The 18822-nt window shown below is 33.5% G+C and overlaps 1 protein-coding gene across 3 annotated transcripts in view; it reads left to right on the top strand.

Moving 5' to 3' along the window:
- HGF (hepatocyte growth factor) overlaps positions 1–18822 on the top strand; it is a 79171-nt gene that overhangs the window by 33627 nt on the left and 26722 nt on the right. For all 3 annotated transcript variants that reach the window (XM_045793376.2, XM_045793375.2, XM_087861137.1), the window contains 2 exons: positions 8558–8732; positions 11267–11394. In XM_045793376.2, coding sequence (XP_045649332.1) covers positions 8558–8732; positions 11267–11394 — 303 coding nt within the window. The remainder of the gene's footprint in view (positions 1–8557; positions 8733–11266; positions 11395–18822) is intronic.

Consider the following 18822-nt stretch of genomic DNA (forward strand, 5'->3'; position numbering starts at 1 on the left):
CCTGCCCTCCACTTTTTTTATGTGTAAGAACACTTAACTTGAGATCTACTCTCGACATTTTTTTAGTATATAATGTAGTATTGGTTTTTTTTTGAGATAGTTTAAAGGTTTAATTTTTTTATAATAATTTTTTATTATGTTATGTTAGTCACCATACAGTACATCCTTAGTTTTTGATGTAGTGTTCCATGATTCATTATTTGCGTATAACACCCAGTGCTCCATTCTATATGTGCCCTCCTTAATACCCATCACCGGCCTATCCCAATCCCCCACACCCCTCCCCTCTGAAACCCTCAGTTTGTTTCCCAGACTCCATAGTCTTTCATGGTTCATTCCCCCTTCTGTTTACCCCCCCTTCATTCTTCCCTTCCTTCTCCTACCGATCTTCCTGCTATTTCTTATTTTCCATAAATGAGTGAAACCATATGATAATTGTCTTTCTCTGCTTGACTTATTTCACTTAGTATAATCTCCTCCAGTCCCGTCCATGTTGCTGCAAAAGTTGGGTAATCGTTCTTTCTGATGGCTGAGTAATATTCCATTGTATATATGGACCAAATCTTCTTAATCCAGTCATCTGTTGAAGGGCATCTCGGCTCCTTCCACAATTTAGCTATTGTGGACAATGCTTCTACGAACATTGGGGTGCATATGGCCCTTCTTTTCACTACGTTTGTATCTTTGGGGTAAATACCCAGTAGTGCAATGGCTGGGTCATAGGTAGCTCAATTTTTAACTTTTTAAGGGACCTCCACACTGTTTTCCAGAGTGGCTGTACCAACTTGCATTCCCACCAACAGTGTAAGAGGGATCCCCTTTCTCCACCTCCTCTCCAACATTTGTTCTTTCCTGCCTTGTCCATTTTTGCCATTCTAACTGGCGTAAGGTGGTATCTCAATGTGGTTTTGATTTGAATTTCCCTGATGGCTAATGATTTTGAACATTTTTTCAGGTGTCTGTTAGCCATTTGTATGTCTTCATTGGAAAAGTGTCTGTTCATATCTTCTGCCCATTTTTTAAATTTGATTATTTGTTTCTCGTGTATTGAGTTTGAGAAGTTCTTTGTAGACCTTGGATACCAGTCTTCTATCTGCAGAGTCATTTGCAAATATCTTCTCCCATTCCGTGGGCTGCCTCTTAGTTTTTTTGACTGTTTCCTTGGCTGTGCAGAAGCTTTTTATCTTGATGAAGTCCCACAAGTTCATTTTTTCTTTTGTTTCTCTTGCCTCTGGAGATGTGTCATGAAAAAAGTTGCTGTGGCTGATGTCAAAGAGGTTGCAGCCTATGTTCTCCTCTATGATTTTGATGGATTCCTGTCTCACATCGAGGTCTTTCATCCGTTTGGAGTTTATCTTTGTGTATGATGTGAGAGAGTGGTCAAGTTTCATTCTTTTGCATATATAATGTAGTATTGTTAACTATAGGTAGTATGTTATACAGATCTCTAGTTCTCTAGAATTTACTCATCTAACAACTGAAACTTTATACCTGTAAAACAACTCTCCATTTTAGAAATGTGACCTAGGCAGATCTTTGATAGCTTTCTACTCAAACTATTGTTATAGAGTGAACCATGCAACCCCCCCCCAACACATATACAAATTCATAATTTAAAGCCTTTATTTCCCAATGTGACTGTATTTGGAATAGGGCTTTTAGGTAATTAAAATTAAATGAGGTCATAAACATGTGATGCTAATTTGCTGGGATGAGTAGACCTTATAAGTAGAGTAAGACAGAGATCTTTCTGTCTCCTCCATATAAGGACATGGCAAGAAGTTGACCATCTGCTAGCCAGGAAGACAGGTCTCACTGGAAACCAAATTGGCTGGCTCCTTGATCTTGGCCTTTTCAGCCTCCAGAATTGTGAGAAATACACTTCTGTTGTTTAAGCCACCGAGTCTATGGTATTTTGTTATGGTGGTCCAAGCAGACTAATACAGGCATGTTGACATTGGTAAATAAATAAAAGAATTCTTCCTTCCAGTAACCAATGTACATTGGTGTCATTTTAAGAGAATATGTAACCTGTGTTTATATGTTGGGGAAAGAATTTTAGCAAATTATTTTCTTTCTTAAAGAAAGCCTTTATTTCTCTGTATTTTATTACTTCATCCAAGGCTAGAACAGAGATTCATAGACATAAAATCTCATTATATTCTGAGTCAGGAAAAAAGCAATACCATCAGTACCCTTTCTCAAGGGAAAGATCTTATACTTGGAGGTCTTTTTCAAGTCATCTTCCAAGGAATAAGAGTATAGAATTGAAGACCTATCATGAAAGTCTTGTCTCTCGAGCATTTTATACCAGAAAAGTCTTGGATAAAGTCCAAGGAAAAGTTTTAGATAGGAATTCTAGGTTCACATAGAAAGCAAACGTGCAAGCAATTTGAGGTTTGTACTTTGGAGGTCTTTATACTCTTTCCCATGTCAATTTTAAAACAAGAAGCTCTTTAAATTTTCACTGAGCCCGATCTTGCCATTTGTGGCTCAAAGAGCACAAGTCCATTGATGAGAGAATAGCTTTACACACTGTTTTCAATCTCCAGGGACCATCATAAAGTAAACCCTATGTTTCAGTTGCTCTTCAGTAGCTGAAGTGGGAATATATTGGGTTGGGCTTACGTGTTCCAAGGAATAAGCAGGTATTTGTCCAATGGCCTATGGAACAACTTGCTCCTAGATATAGGCAAAAGAACAGCAACAGCTTACCACCACTGTGAAATTTAGATTCGGGGTGGGGAGGGAGAAAGGGGAGTGTAAATGTAAGAATTTACTTATTGTTCATGTAAAGGTAGTGGAGCTCTGGGCATGACTCTCTGTACATACATGTGCACTCATATTTTCCAGTTGCCTTTCACAGACCTCCATCAGGGCCGTGTGGTGTCTCAGCAAAACTTTGGCTAGCCTTTCACAGAGAAAATGGATTAGATTTATTATTAGTCATCTTGTCCTAGTGGTTTTTCTGTTGGGTGGCAAGATGTTCATCTCAAGGATTACATAACAGTTAATGTTTATTCTCTCAAAAAATCTATTCAAATCTCGAAGTTCACGACCAGATATTATAGCCAACATCAGAACACATCCATACCAGCAAAGTGAAATGAATGTTCCAAGAGACACCCATGGTATTTGATTATGTTGTAAAAGGACAGTGAAAAATGTCAGTAGCACATGTTCTTTGTAAAACATTTCCAAATAGAAAACTTTGTGTCAGTCATCAAAGAAAAACGCTTCTTCACTCATAGGCCACTAAGGATCATATAACTATTTTCCATTTGCTCCAAAGGGTAGCCACTACTAACACCCTTGAACAAATGTTTTATTTGTGAGGAAGTCACTTATTTGTGAGATTCTAGTATTTTCAGTGTGCATGGTAGACATATTGCAAAAATGTTTGTGTATATGAAGATACGCACATGTTGCTTTGGCTAAACTTGATCAACATCAGCTGATATTTAGAGGTGTTTCTGTGCTTTTTCACACATTTCTTGGCCACTGGACACTTCAAAATCTTCCCTTATTCAGGTCCCATATTAAAGTTTTAAGTCCAAAGGGATAGCTTTCCCCAAATTTAATAGTTTTCCCAAATCAATTGGCATGAAACATTTGTTTTGTTTTTGCACGAAGTTTTGCTATTTATACAGTAGGACAGATGAAGGAGTCTATTTTATTGCAATTAAAGGATTACTCATCTTGTTTGAGTAGGAACTATGTATGTAGGCAACAAAGATGAAACATTTTTACCATAGGTAAATGGTCTATGAGAAATCATTCACATGGTCTCATCAGATAATATGTATTCGAATAATATGCATGAGGTTTCATTTTATTCTATACATTGCCACCAGAAATCATGTAGTTTTTGTTTATGAGGTCACTTCTAGCAGCTGAATGTCAAATGGGAAAAATACAGACACACTGAGTTCAGAGGGCACCTTTTAGTTAATGAAAAATATTATCTCAATACAGCTAGTTCATAGTTAAAATCATAAGGAATATTTCCACTGAATTAAAACATAAGAATAAATAAAACCATCAAGCTGTTTGAGGTTATGTATTTCAAAATTATGGATTTTTAGTTAAAATAAAAGATAAAAAAAGAATAGTTTTTTTTTTTTTAATTTAATATTTTGTTGAGGCCTGTCTTAGGCTGCTGTAACAGAATACCATAGCCTGGCTGGCTTCTAAACAATAGACATTTACTTCTGACAGTTCTGGGGGCTGGGAAATCAAAGATCAAGGTGCCAGAAGATACCTCATGTGCTGGAAGGGGTGAAGGAGCTCTGTGGTGTCTTTTTTATACAGTCACTGATCCCGTTCATGAAAGATCTGCCCTTATAATCTAATCATCCACCAAAAGCCCCACATTCTAATACCATCACATTTGTGATCAGGATTTCCACATATGAATTTGGGGGAGACATAAGTATTCGGTCTATAGCAAGGTCTAATGAAAAGTTATATTTATTTTGTACTGTGCTCTATTTTTAATAATGTGCAGTAATTCTTTGATTTGTGTAATTTTTGTAATATCAGAAGTTTGAGTTCCCATCAAAAGATTAGAATCTGTTAAATAATCCAAATTATTTAAAACAAATCCAAACTTATGTTTTTTATTTACTCATTTTAATTTACACCATCTTTAAGTGAATATTTAATGATTCCTTAAATTTATATCAAAGATTTTAAATTATACTAATGAAAGTTTAGAAAAAAATTGTTCAACAAAATTGTTCAAAGGAGGATTTTATGACTGCTACTTTTAACAGTGAAAAAATGTTTTATTAAATCTTGTTGGGAATCTCTGCAGTTGAGGTGCAAAGTTAGTACCAACAATTAGGTCTCCGAACTTGACACTGGAATTTTAGTGGATGAATCAACAGTGAAATATTTTTCTCAATATTTTTATTCAAGTGGGTTTTTTTGTTCTGTTCTGTTTTTTTTACTTAGGATTTTGTAACACAGATATTTCTTTTCACAGATACTCCTAAAATTTGAAAACTTTTCCCTCAAATTAGGAAAATTTTCATTTTCTACTAGCCTTAAAATTTTATGATTCCTCTTAAAATTTTCTGATGAACACGTGGTTACTCACTGAATTTAATAGGTACTGATGTCTTCATGAATTATGATAATATTTGTTTAATTATCTCTCTTTTATTAAAAAAAGTAAATTAAATTGTTTTCAGTTTAAGGCTCTGTGTTTCAAATTTTAATTGTCATGGGTTATTTCTACAAAACGTCGCTTTAATAAAGGTTATTTATGAAAAATTTACTTGAAAATCCAATTACTTTTGTCTAATAACACATGCTAGAAATGATAATCTGATTTTTAATCTTATATTCTTATATTGATATTATAGTGTCCAAGCAGCAGAGCATGTTAATCTCTGATGGGTGCAGTCTCTTGCTATTATGTTCTTAGAGGTAATGGATGTATATCTAGCCAAAGGCTGCCCCGATTGACCTTGAAACTCATCAAGACTGAGTTTTGCAATTACATGTTCACAATGTCACAGTAATACTTGAGAAAAATAGTTCAGTAATAAACAAATAAAACCACACACAAATACATAGGAAAGTAAGACGGTCGAAGTACCCAAGACAGACAATGAAGTCCCTAAGAAGATTAATTGAAGTACTTTTGCTCTGGCTGCCCTAACTCTGACCTTCCTCCCCTCATCTGGGTTCTAAATCTAACTCAGTTTGCTTCCCAGGAACTTGTGCCCAAGAAGTGGGGGAATAAATACTTTTCTTCTGGGGTGCTTGGGTGGCTCAGTCGGTTAAATGTCTGCTTTTGGCTCGGGTCCTGATCCCAGGGTCTTGGGATTGAGTCCCATTTTGGGGTCCCTGCTTCTCTAAAAACAAAAAAACAAACAAACAAACAAACAAAAAACACTTTTCTTCTTAAAATGTTGAGGTAATGAATTGATAAGTTCCTGGAGACACTTGTTTTTGTCTTTTTTACATCATAGTTTTGTAACTAGATATGAAATATGTCAGTACAAGCTTGACTTCTTAACTGTTTTAAAGTTATCACCTTTTAAAGATGCCCCCCCCCACATACACCCAATATCCTCAAATCATTTAACAATTAAATCAACAGAAATGTAGTAGCTTGGTGGCATTTGTTTTGATAAAATATAGTTCCTGAGGACCTAGAAAATCCATCTTATTTTCTATTTCATCTAAAAACTTTATTTTATTTTTTCTAAAGATTGTATTTATTTATTTGAGAGAGAGAAAGAGAGAGCATGAGCAAGGGGGGTGCAGAGGGAGAGGGAGAGCAGGCTCCCCGCTGAGCAGGGAGCCCAATGTTGGGCTCTATCTCAGGACCCTGGGATCATGACCTGAGCCAAAGGCAGAGGGTTAACCAAATGAGCCACCCAGGTGCCCCTAATCTAAAAACTTTAATATTAAAATCATAAATGACTTGATTAACTAGCACTAACCTTTTCTATACAAGTCATTTCTTCCAAGCCAATGAATTTTGTTCTTCCTGAATTGATGTATGTAACCAATATCAGTATATATTAATTCTCAGAAATCAACTCTCAATGACTACTTTGTGGGTTAATCTCTGGACATTTTGCTTATCTCCATTTGAAGTTCCTTTTAATTTAAGGTATTTCTGAGCCAAATTTTCATTCCCTGCAGTAGATACATAAGAAATAAAAACATATTTTAAAAGGAACTGAAGAAAAGTTATTTTAAGGACAATTTATGGAAATCTGTTTATACAACATATTCCAGTGGTTGACATGGTCATTAATTAATCTTCCTCCTTTTTCTCTGAGTTTCATAGAATAACTCCAAACTTAGGTTCTACTTAGTTTGCATGGAACTCAGTGAAATAAAACATTAAGCCCCATAAAGAGTAATTATTTGTAAGAAATTTATTTGTTTATTTACTTGTTTATTCATTCATTCATTCATTCATTTTAAAGACTTACCTATTTGAGAGAGAGAGAGAGAGAGTGTGCGTGCACACATGTGAGCAGAGGGAGGGGCAGAGGGAGAGGGAGAGAGAAAATCTCAAGCAGACTCCCTGCTGCACAGGGAGTCCCATGTGGGGCTCAATCCCATGACTCTGAAATCATGACCTGAGCCGAAATCAAGAGCTGGATGCTTAACCGACTGAGCCACCCAGGTGTTCCAGAAAGAAATACATTTTATTTGAATTTTAGTTGCTCTAGAAAGTTTTCAGTTACATTTTGTTTGAAAAAATATTAAAGACAAAAGAAAAAATCCAAGTTGTAGTAAAATTTTAAGTTTGTACTTTTTTTTACTTTGTTAAGGAGATTTTTATGATCTGCATGAAATGTGGTAAGAACTGTATTTGGACTAGGAAAAAGAAATGAAATAAATCTGCCTAGGAACAACTAATTTCTTTTAATGCTAATGATTACAAAATTAACATACAGCTTAGAATATATTTATCATACTGGAGGAAAACCATGGTTAATACGATTACTGACTTTTATATGTATTTAAACAAACTAATTTTAGGATTAATTGTATAGTCATTTCAGAAATACTGTCTAGGGATACCTGGCTGTCTCAGTCAGTTAAGTGTCTGCCTTCCACTCAGGTTATGATCCCTGGGTCCTCGAATCGAGTCCCACATCAGGCTCCTTGCTCGGGGGGGGGGGGGGGGGGGGGACACTGCTTCTTCCTCTGCCCCTCCCACTGTGCTCTCTCTCTTTCAAATAAATAAATTAAAAATCTTAAAAACAAAAAAAGAAACAGTGTCTATTAAGCATATATTAGTTATAGTGATACATGGAAGTAAAACACCTTTAAAGAATTTTTCAAAAATATACCATTTAGTGTTTGAATGAGAAGAAAATTGGAACGGAGATCATAATCATGATAAATTGATTTAAAAAAAATAACTTCTCTAGACTAATTTTTCCCTTTCTTATTTTTTTTATGGCCAAACTTACAACATAGTGCTTTTTATTTTTTATTTATTTTTTTAAATAAATAAATTAGTAGAGGGAGAAACAGACTTCCCACTGAGCAGGGAGCCTGACATGGGGCTCCATCCCAGGACCCTGAGATGGTGACCTGAGCCAAAGAAAGATGTTTAACCCAGGTGCCCCAATATAGTGGTTTTTAACCTCCCTACATGGTCACTATATTACTTATAGATGTTTTTCAATTTCTAAGGTAAGAAAACTGATTTAAAAACGTTTAAAAAATATTAATAAATAGAAATATGTTATATCTAATATTAATGAATGAGTAAACAGATCCAGGAAATTTAAGTGCTATTATATGATGCTCTTTCAAACTAGTCTAAATAAAGCCAAGATAGAATATTCTATTTCATAAGCAGAGAAATCCTACAGTTGAGTCCACCATGTTAACTCATTCCTTTAGGTTGAGTGAGATAGCAATAATGATAACTTGAATTTTTTATTCTACTCAATTTTTATAAAAACCTATGTGACAGAAAACCCTAGTAATACATGTGCAAATTAAAACTAAGGGGTAGATGACAGATTAAAAGATTTTACTTAAGTTTAATATTTCTTTTTACCAATAGCTCACAGTACTATGAATGACACAAATGTCCCTATGGAAACAACTGAATGCATTCATGGTCAAGGAGAAGGTTACCGGGGCACCATCAATACTATTTGGAATGGAATTCCATGTCAGCGTTGGGATTCCCAGTATCCTCACCAGCATGACATAACTCCTGAAAATTTCAAGTGCAAGTGAGTATAATAGGCATATAAAAAATTCAGACTCTTCAGGAAATGAGATGGAATGGTTACTCTACTAATTTCTGTGTTAGTAATTCTTAACATTCTTAAACATTAGTGTGCCTAAGGACAATCAGAAGTTAAAAGGCAGATTCATCCACCCAGATATTTTGATTCCTTAGGTCTGAGATCTGGACCTCAACTATGCATTTTAATGAACACTCTAGGTGATTTTGAATCAGATGCTTGATGTACCATATTTTGGGAAACACATCCCTAGGTTTTTGATCACAGCTTTGATTTTGCAGGTGCATTTAATAAATCATTAACAGTAATGATAGCCAGGCAAGTTTCAAATTAGTGCCTTCTTAAAATTTCACATTCATTTTAAGGGAAATTACATTTTTTTTTCTTTCACAAGAAGAGGCATACATTGATTTCAATCAACAATATAAACTGATTCATTTTTGGCCTTGAAACAATATTATTTTTAAAATTTTAAATATGTTTTCTGTTGTTTCTAGATTTCCTTTCAAGAGTGGGAAAGTAAAACAATGGTTTAGATGAATCAAGCCAAAGAAACTGCCCTTGAATATCAATTATATTATGTACCTTCTCCATGGCTGTTTTTTTTCACCACCTGACTTTTGCTACACAGAACAGCCACAATGCCATGTGTTTTTAAATTGTCCACCTTGTTATGAGGAACATAAAGTGATTGCTTTTGAAATTTATAACACACATGCCATTTATAGTGGCTTTGCTGAAATAGCACCTATAAATAACATATATTGGCTTTATGTAATTGGCTTTTAATAAGAGAGCTTAACATTTCAAGATGGAGAATTATGAGCGCTAGTTGGCCCATCCACCAGACAGAGGAGATATTTTATAGGTGTTTTTGTTTGTTTGTTTTAGCTAATTCAATGAATTTGCTTAGATAGTATATATTCATATTATTATTTTTTCATTATTTTATAATGACAAATTTTTACTCATCATTGTGGGTTTGCTTCCCTCATTTTCTTCATAGCAATTCTCTCTGTTCCTGACCCATGTGTTTCATACCTCAGAAATAAATACCAAAGTAGAGAAAGCAAAGAACATGAGAAAAGATTAGTTAAAACAAACAGAGGAGACATTCACAAGTTTTGTTAATTTCTAATGACTGGTAATGATACTCAAATAAGAAATTGTGTATGTACAAATATTCAAAAGAATTTAACTAAGCAATTGAATTTGTGTAAACTTGATGTAAAACTCAATGCACATATTTTATACCACCATGAATTTTTAAAATATAAGTGCAAAAATTGAAAGAAATAGAAGATTTTCTTTATCTTAATAATTTTACCATTTTATAAGAAGGCTAACAACCTTAATATGGGTTGTAACTACGAACACTTGCTGTCCAATGGTTCTAACTATTGGCAATCACTGTTCTCATCCTAACACAACTTGTGTCAAGACCTATTTTGACTAGATAACCTACTAACTTGTTGATTTTATAGATAAATCCAAGTTTCTTCCTTAAAAAACTTCTCCATTTCTAATGGTGAGCTTGGGTATTAATAAAATTGTAGTACTTCTATAATTGAACCTAAGTGATATAAATAATGCAGTTTCCAATGGGTTGAATATTAATTTTGTTAAATTACTAGCCAGGGGTCTGTGACGAGAAAACCCATGCTTGCTTCAAATTAGAGAACATTTTTCAGAAGAGTAAATCATGAAGTCCACAGTTTATTTAATGTGAACCTTATATTAAGGTAAAATTATTTTACATATAGAGAATATTAGTACAAATTTTTTCCTTGTTGAGAACTTTCAATGTTAATTAAATCACTGCTAAAATAAAGGTGTACATGTACTACATTGACAATTTCTTCTACAGTTAGGTTTTCTGTATTATAAAGGCCTTAATTTTACAGAAATATTTATAAAGATTTCAAAAAACTTTTGTAAATCAATAAAGAAGTACTTTGTAAGGGAAAGAAATCTATGCAGCAAATTAAGTCAAAAAAGTACAGAATTCAAGGAAGAAATAGCTATCATGTTTTTTTGTATCAAATATTTGAATAGGTAGAACTTCCATTTTAAATGAGAATAGTTAACAGGTATTCATAATAGCCTTTCTTCAGCAAAGAGAGATACATGTTGCATCTACATTATATATGGGCCATGAAAACATAATAAATAATAGGCCAGTTTTTAAAAATTGTAATAGTTGAGAGTCCAAGTATTGAGAATGAGTGAGAAAAATGAAGTGGTACTATTTTTTCCCTTTTATGAAGCAGTAGTGTTTGTGGGGAACTCCAGGCCTGTGGAATGAAAAGAATACTGACAACTGACAGCCTTTATTTCAGTAATATGGGCAATGTCAGTTGTGTATACTGAATTCTAAATTGTTATAACTATCCTAAATCTGAAACTTAGAACTCTATTTATAAACATGCATGCATTCTGGGATTCTAGAAATGTAATAGCACTAACTTACCATTTCTAAGAACTTAGGCAATTTACATTAACATGCTTATTCTCAATAGGGACCTAAGAGAAAATTATTGCCGAAATCCAGATGGGGCTGAGTCACCCTGGTGTTTTACCACTGATCCAAACATCCGAGTTGGCTACTGCTCCCAAATTCCAAAATGTGATGTGTCAAGTGGACAAGGTAATAGCTGACATTTTGCAGGGTGGGCACGATTAAATTCAGGGGAAATGCCTCAAGAGGGACCTACTTCTTGTTGCACTGGTTTTGCTGGTTCACAAACAAAATCACCAAGTCTGAAGTTGCATTTCTTTTATCCATTCATTTGCTCAACACTTGCTTATTTATTTGAGCATACACTAGCTCCAGGCACCATTTTAGATACTGGGAATATACTAGGAAACAAAATAAAATTCTCTGACTCCGTGGAACTCCAGAAACTCCAGCAAACAGAAAACAGGAATAAAAGAAGCAAAATGGAAGTGGGAATAAGTTAATTTGTGGTAAGTGCCAGAGAGAAAAATGTCCAGGGTTAGAGGAGACGGGTTTTTTATTTCATATTTTAATGGTATGGGAAGATCTGACATACCAAGGGAACACTTAAGGAGGACCTGGAAAAAGCAGCATGTGCCATGTGCATATATCTGTAAAGATTATTTGAGATAGAGGAAACCGCAAGTGCAAATGGCATGAGATAGGAAGGTAAAGGAAAGAGCGCGCACACCACTGTGGCCGGTACAGAGCAAGGGGAAGAATCTCAGGGGATGCGGTTAGAGAAGAGTTGGGCTAAAATCACATATGCCTTGTAGGAATTGGAAGGATTTACACTTTTATTCTGAAAGAGAAGGGACTCTGTTGTGGGGTCCCAAAAAGACAAATTAGATGATCTGTCTGATTTAAGTTTTAACAGGATGACTCTGGTGCATTATGGAAAACAGCCAGAACTTCTGAACTTCTGACAACTTCTCCCAAACAGGAGAATTCATTGTGCAGCTGTTTCAGTAATTCAGGAAAGAGAGGAGAGTGATGTGGACCTGGGGTCAGCAGTGGAGATGATGTGTAGCAGTGGGGTTTGGGATAAATCACGATTGTACTTGGAAACATAGATGCCATTGAAGATCATTGTTTCAGGGAGCAGCAGTAGAGAAAGTGGGATTGAAATAGGTTTAAAAAAGAAATCATTTGTCAAAGATTAATGATGATGTTGGAATCTAGGCCTTTATTAGTATATAATGAATTGAGGGTTATGATTTTTAAATGATCATATTCTTTCCCATAAATTTAATTATGATGGTCATGGTCAGTCCTAAATCATCCTAAAAAGCCCAAGCCAAATTTAAAGCTCCATTTCATGGATTTATTGTTCTATACATACTTCTTCCATCCTTTAACTTTTTCTGCAGTGCCATTTTTCAGAGCAACTGCTAAAAGTTGTAGAGGGAAGAGGGGTTGAATCCCTTTTCAGTCAATTTCACTGTTCTTTGGCAGATTTTAAAGGTCAGTTGGAAATAAAATTGAAAACAATGTTTAAAGGAGGTTTAGTACCAGCTGGATCTTCTTTGTCCCTGTCTTGTTCATTTAAACATGCACTGATAATTTGAGATAGAGGCAAATGAGAACAATTGTTTAATAAGTTTCTTGTGTATATTAAGATGCTTTTATGTACATATATATCACTTACCAAAGAATTAGGTAATAGAATATGAGAATTTTAGATTGTACAGGTTAAACTGATGATATTGCTTATCTAATAAATCTAGAAATTAATAGATGAAGAAATCAGTTTTATGAAATTCAGATAACTTGCCTAAATTCTCAAATTAGCTCAGCTGGGATTGAATATAAGCTTCTTTAAAATGACCTCTCCATTACTTTTAACAATATATTACGTTATTTTTAACAATATATTATACCTGATACATGTAACAATGTGCTAGGTTCTGGCGGGCAACTTAAAAATGAAGAAATCCACTTAAGAGACACTGTAATAATCCAACATAAAGCTGTGATGTTTTAATGATTATGCCATTGTGTGATACTGCCAAGCTAATGATATGCATTGTTAAATATGTGATATGTATGCACACATGCACATACACACACGTGAAAGGATGTTGCTCTTATCCTTCTCCAGATAACATATAAACACATGTGATTGATGTATTAGAAATGTTTTGCTTAAATCTTGCAGCATCTGAATTAGCATATATATGAATGTTCTTCTAATTGATATTAAATAACTATTACAAATGAAAACTGAAATTACAGACTTTCTTTAAAAATGCTTTTAAAACACAACTTATTAAACTATATAATATACACTTAAAGCGGTAAATGGGATGCAATTTATAGCTTTAAATGGTTATATTAATATCATAAATAATGAAGAAAGTGAATGAAATTTCAAACTTAGAGTTGGGGCAAAAGTAAACCAAAAGTAGTATAAAAAGGAAAACAACCAAAATAAAGTAGACATTGGTAAGGTCTAGAACTAATAATACTAGAATTAATGAATAAAGCAAAGTGATGGTTCTTTGAAAAAAATTAACAAAATAGATAATCACCAGCTAGTTGATTCAAGAAAAAAAAGAAAGGACAAAAATATAAAATAATAATTACCAAGGGGGAAATAACCATTGAAACAGGAAAATTAGAAGACATAAAAGACTATTTTATAGAACCTCATGTCATCAACTTTGAAAATAAAAACAAAATGAATAATTTACTAGGAAAATTCAAATTCAAAATTCAAATCGACCCTGGTCAATTCAATTAGTCGAAGAATTAGACCTATTCTTACAGAAGAAATATGGAAATTTATTAATGAAAACTGTTCTATCAAAAATATACTGTGCCTAGATGCGTTCACAGACCAGTTAATCTCAATGCTACATAAATTACTATGTAGCTTAACAAATATAGTAAAACTTCCATCAGTAGTGATGAAATTATAATATTAATACCTAAACAAAATGAAGGTAACACAGAAAAAAAAAACAGTAAACTTATCTCATTTGTGAATATAAAAATTTTAAATGAAATTTGAGTGAACAGTCCAATAAAGGAACTTAAAAAATAATACATAATGATTGAATGGAATTTAGTCTAAGAACAAAAATGATTCAAAAGTTTTAGAAACCCATTAACATAATTCATCTTAGATCTGAGAAAAACAATCATATGATAAATGTCAACAAATTTTGAAATTCCTGTTACAAAATTCACTCCTTTCTCATAAAAGTACCCAAATAAGAATTTCTGGAATACACACACTGTACACACATTTCCATATATCTATATCTATCTATATCTATATATAAACAGAAAGACAGAGACTTTCTTAAAATGTACATTCATATTTTAACATATACACATATAGACACATAGACATGCCCACATGCACAAAAGCATTTATCCATATTACTTGATGGGGAAACATTACAGACATTCATAGGAAGTTAAAAAAGAAAATAAGAATGAATACTATGTTTACAATATACATTCAAAATATAAGTTAACATAGTCAACATATTCCTCTTTAACACTGTATTGAAGATATTATCCCATATAAATAAGAAAGCATATTGATTGGGTAAAAAAGCAAAAGATTTTTATTTATGCAAATGATGTAATAGTAATATACTTTGAAAACCGAATTAAAGTAATAAAAAAAACTCACTAAGGTAGCATTCATATATGAGTTTGAAGATTTAATTAAGGAGAAAGCTATATCTATAAGAGCACAAAACGGAAACAGGAATAAATTTAGAAAGAAATGTGCAAAATCAAAGTAATAAAATTTTAAAATCACCACTGAAAGCCACAAAAGTGTACTTTAACATGGCAAAACATCGCTTGTTCTTGATATGAGAACTCAACATCATTAATACATCAATTCTACCTAAGCTAATTTTTAATTAATTAATTAATTTAGAGAGAGAGCGCTAGCAGGGGAAGGGCAGTGGCATAGGGAGAGAGAAAATCTTAAGCAGGCTCCACGCTCAGCATGGAACTTGACCTGGAGCTCGATCTCAGATTCTGAGATCATAACCTGAGCCAAAATCAAGAGTCGGACGCTTAATGGACTGAGCCACCCAGGCACCCCTACCTAAGTTAATTTAAAATGTAATGTGATATTAATAAATAGATCCATAAATCTTTTTCTGATACCAAACAAACTGATTCTGTAGTTCTCTTGGAAAAATAAACACATAAATATACTATGGAACACATAAGTATACTATTTGTTAACTAAATTAAGACTTTAGTTCTAGTGCAATGAATAAATTGACAACTAGAAAAAACACAGAGGGCAGAAACAGACTCCTTACAGAGATTTATTATATTAAAAATGTGGCACTATGTATCACTGGATGAAAAATGAACTTTTAAAATATAATAATGGATAAATTATAAATGATAAAATTAAGTCCATGCCTTTAACCATACCTGAAAATAAACTCCAAATGTATAAGAGATCTGAATGTAAAAAAGGAAACCATATAAATACTGAAGTAAACTTGGAAGAATCCCTTCTTAACTTAGATACAGTGAAAAGCTTTTTAATTAACACTCAAAATCTAGAGGCAGTAAAGGAAAAAAAATGATGAACTACATTAAAAACTTACAGAGGCAAACACTCATGCACACCCATACTATATATATATATATTCATACTATATATATACACATACTATATATATATATATATATATATACACACACACACACACATTCATTAGTTCATTTATTTTAATTTAATTTAATTATTATTATTACTTTTTTTTAGAGAGAGGGAGAGCAGGAGCAGGGTGGGAGGTCGGGGGGAGGAGCAGAGGGAGACAGAGACAGAGAATCTTAAGCAGGCTCCATATCGAGTGCAAAGCCCAACACGGGGCTTCATCTCACAACTCTGAGATCATGACCTTAACCAAAATCAAGAGTCAGATGCTTATCCAATTGAGACACCCAGGTGCCCCCAAACCCATAGTTAAATAAAAGACAAATGACAAATTTGGAAATAAGTGTTGAAATGCATATTACAGACAAAGAGAAAATATTTTTAGTATATAAAAATTCTGAAACTAAAAAGTAAAGGACGAAAAAACTTAAGTAATGAACAAAATACGTTGAGATTTCTAAAAAAATAGTATGTATATATATAGAGAGAGAGAGTCCCTTCAAACACATGGAAATTATGCTTAAATTCACATAGAACAAGAGCACCCTTGGCACTTATTTCATATCTGCTGCTTATTTTTCATCACTAAAATAAACAAAGGCCCCTTGGAGAAATCGGTGATTCCAGGAGGCCTGAGACAAGCAAAGAACAAGGTGAGGCTGGAATATCTTTCACCAGCAAGTTAAGAAGTGCTAAAAAAAACCTCATGTCTTCCTCTCAAAAACCTATAACCCATATCTAATCATGCAGAAAACATCAAACCCAACTGATGGACAATAAAAAACAAAACAAAACAAAACAAAAAACTCGACCAGGGTGCCTGGGTGGCTCAGTTGGCTAAACATCCCACTCTTGATTTCGGCTCAGGTCGTGATCTTATGGTCATGGGATAGTGGGATCGAGCACTGTGTCAGGCTCTGTGCTCTTTGGGGGAGTCAGTTTGAGATTCTCTCTCTCCCTCTCCCCTCCCTCCTTAAATAAATACATCCTTAAAAAAATGCTCAAAAAATACTTGACCAATTTTCCTCAATACTGACAAGGTCATCAAATAAGCAAGTCTAAAAACTGTTACATTTAGAAGAGCCTTAGCAAATTTGACAACTAAATATAATGTGGTATCATGTGGAATCCTAGAATACAAAAAAGGATATTAGGTTAACAACTAAAGATATTTCTGAAACCATGAAGACCAAAATATGGTCTTCAGTTAATAATGCATCAGTATGGCTCAACAGTTATGAAAAAGCTATCATACTAATCTAAGATATTAAAAGTAGGGAAAACTGTGTGGTATGTGAACTCTGTACCAACTTACAAGTTTCCTATAAAGTAAATCTATTCTAAAATAAAAAGTTTACTAAGAAGGAAAAAAAATATGTTATAGCCTTTATTCAAATAAAAGGGTAGTGGTGGTGAGGAGGATCTCTTCCTCCAATATAGAAAACATATATGCAAAAAACCCAAAAATGTATAAAATGTATAAAAAGAAAGCAGTAATGCAGTAGTACTGCATTGCACAATTACTTTCTTAACTAAGAATCTATCTAAAGAATTTACTACCTAACAGGTAAAGATTTAAATATTCCTAGTACAAAAAAAAAAAAAAACACTGTCAGAGGAAAATGTTTTCATTGGTATATTTTGCTTATGTACAAGCATTGGATTTTACAAGTTTATGCTTTCTGAAAGCAATTTTATTGTGTGCTGGAATGACTGCTATGTTATCTGTATCAAATCCTATCCTATTTGAGTTTTTATATTTAAGCCCAAATTCCTCATAGTACTATTACGAAATGTGATCCATGGATTTGAAAACATGACTATTGAATATACTTATTATATTACTTTTTCACTATGTTAACTGATTCTTGAACAAATTATTAAATTATTTATTTAAAATTTTTATTAGGACTTGTACCTATTTATTATGATTACAAAGCCAATGATGATAGACTATGGTTTACCAAGTTTATTTTTTTATTTTTTTAAAAATCTTGTTTATTTATTTGAGAGAGAGAGAGAGCAAGCATGAGCAGTGGGAGGGGCAGAGGGAGAAGCAGACTCCGCACTGAGCAGGGTTCCTGACATGGGGATCAATCCCAGGACCCTGGGATCATGACTTGAGCTGAAGGCAGATGCTTAACTCACTGAGCCACCCAGGCACCCAGTTTACCAAGTTTAAAACAGAAATAATCTTGATGTATATTTGTAGATAACATTTTACAGCCAAATCTACAGTTCTCAGTCATATAAAAATCAGGAATGTTTTAATAGTCACTTTTTAAATATGTGTTATTATTTTAAAATACGGAATAGTGTTTCTTTTCAAATGTAGAACTGCAACTCACATGTTTGGAAGAACTTGACTTCTTTTTTATGATATTTTAAAATTAGGAGTATGGACACTTTAATCAATGTTTAATAAGACACAAATTACTCATTAAAAAAAGGGAAAAATAAAACCACGTGGGACACAGTAAAAGGCACAGAAACCAGTTTGAAGTAGTTTCCATCAGCTAAGTTTGGAATAATTTTGAGTATCAGAATGAGCAACAGGAATAGATTATATATCATGCTGAGTAAAAAGAGGACATGAGTCTCTGTGTATAGTCCCACTTGTACTACAGGCACTAGTATTACTAATAGTAGTAGCAGCGGTGGCGGCAGTGGCAGCAGCACCCGTGGTAGTAACAGAATACTTACAAGGAAGGAAGAAAGGGAAGAAAGGAAAACTCCTATTTACAGAAAAATGATAATAAATAAATAGGAAATTGAAGAACAACTACTTTAAAACCAGCCTAGTAATGACTAATTTGTGAACGGTAATCAAACTACGCCTCAGAGATTTTATGAAAATTTGTTTGGAAATAAGATACTTACTCAATCTCAGAGACCCCAACAATTTTCCTTTACATCACTTAACCAAGTTA

This window comes from Ursus americanus, chromosome 3, assembly GCF_024610735.1.
Source record: "Ursus americanus isolate L20-20 chromosome 3, mUrsAme1.1.p, whole genome shotgun sequence".
Lineage (NCBI taxonomy): Eukaryota > Metazoa > Chordata > Mammalia > Carnivora > Ursidae > Ursus > Ursus americanus.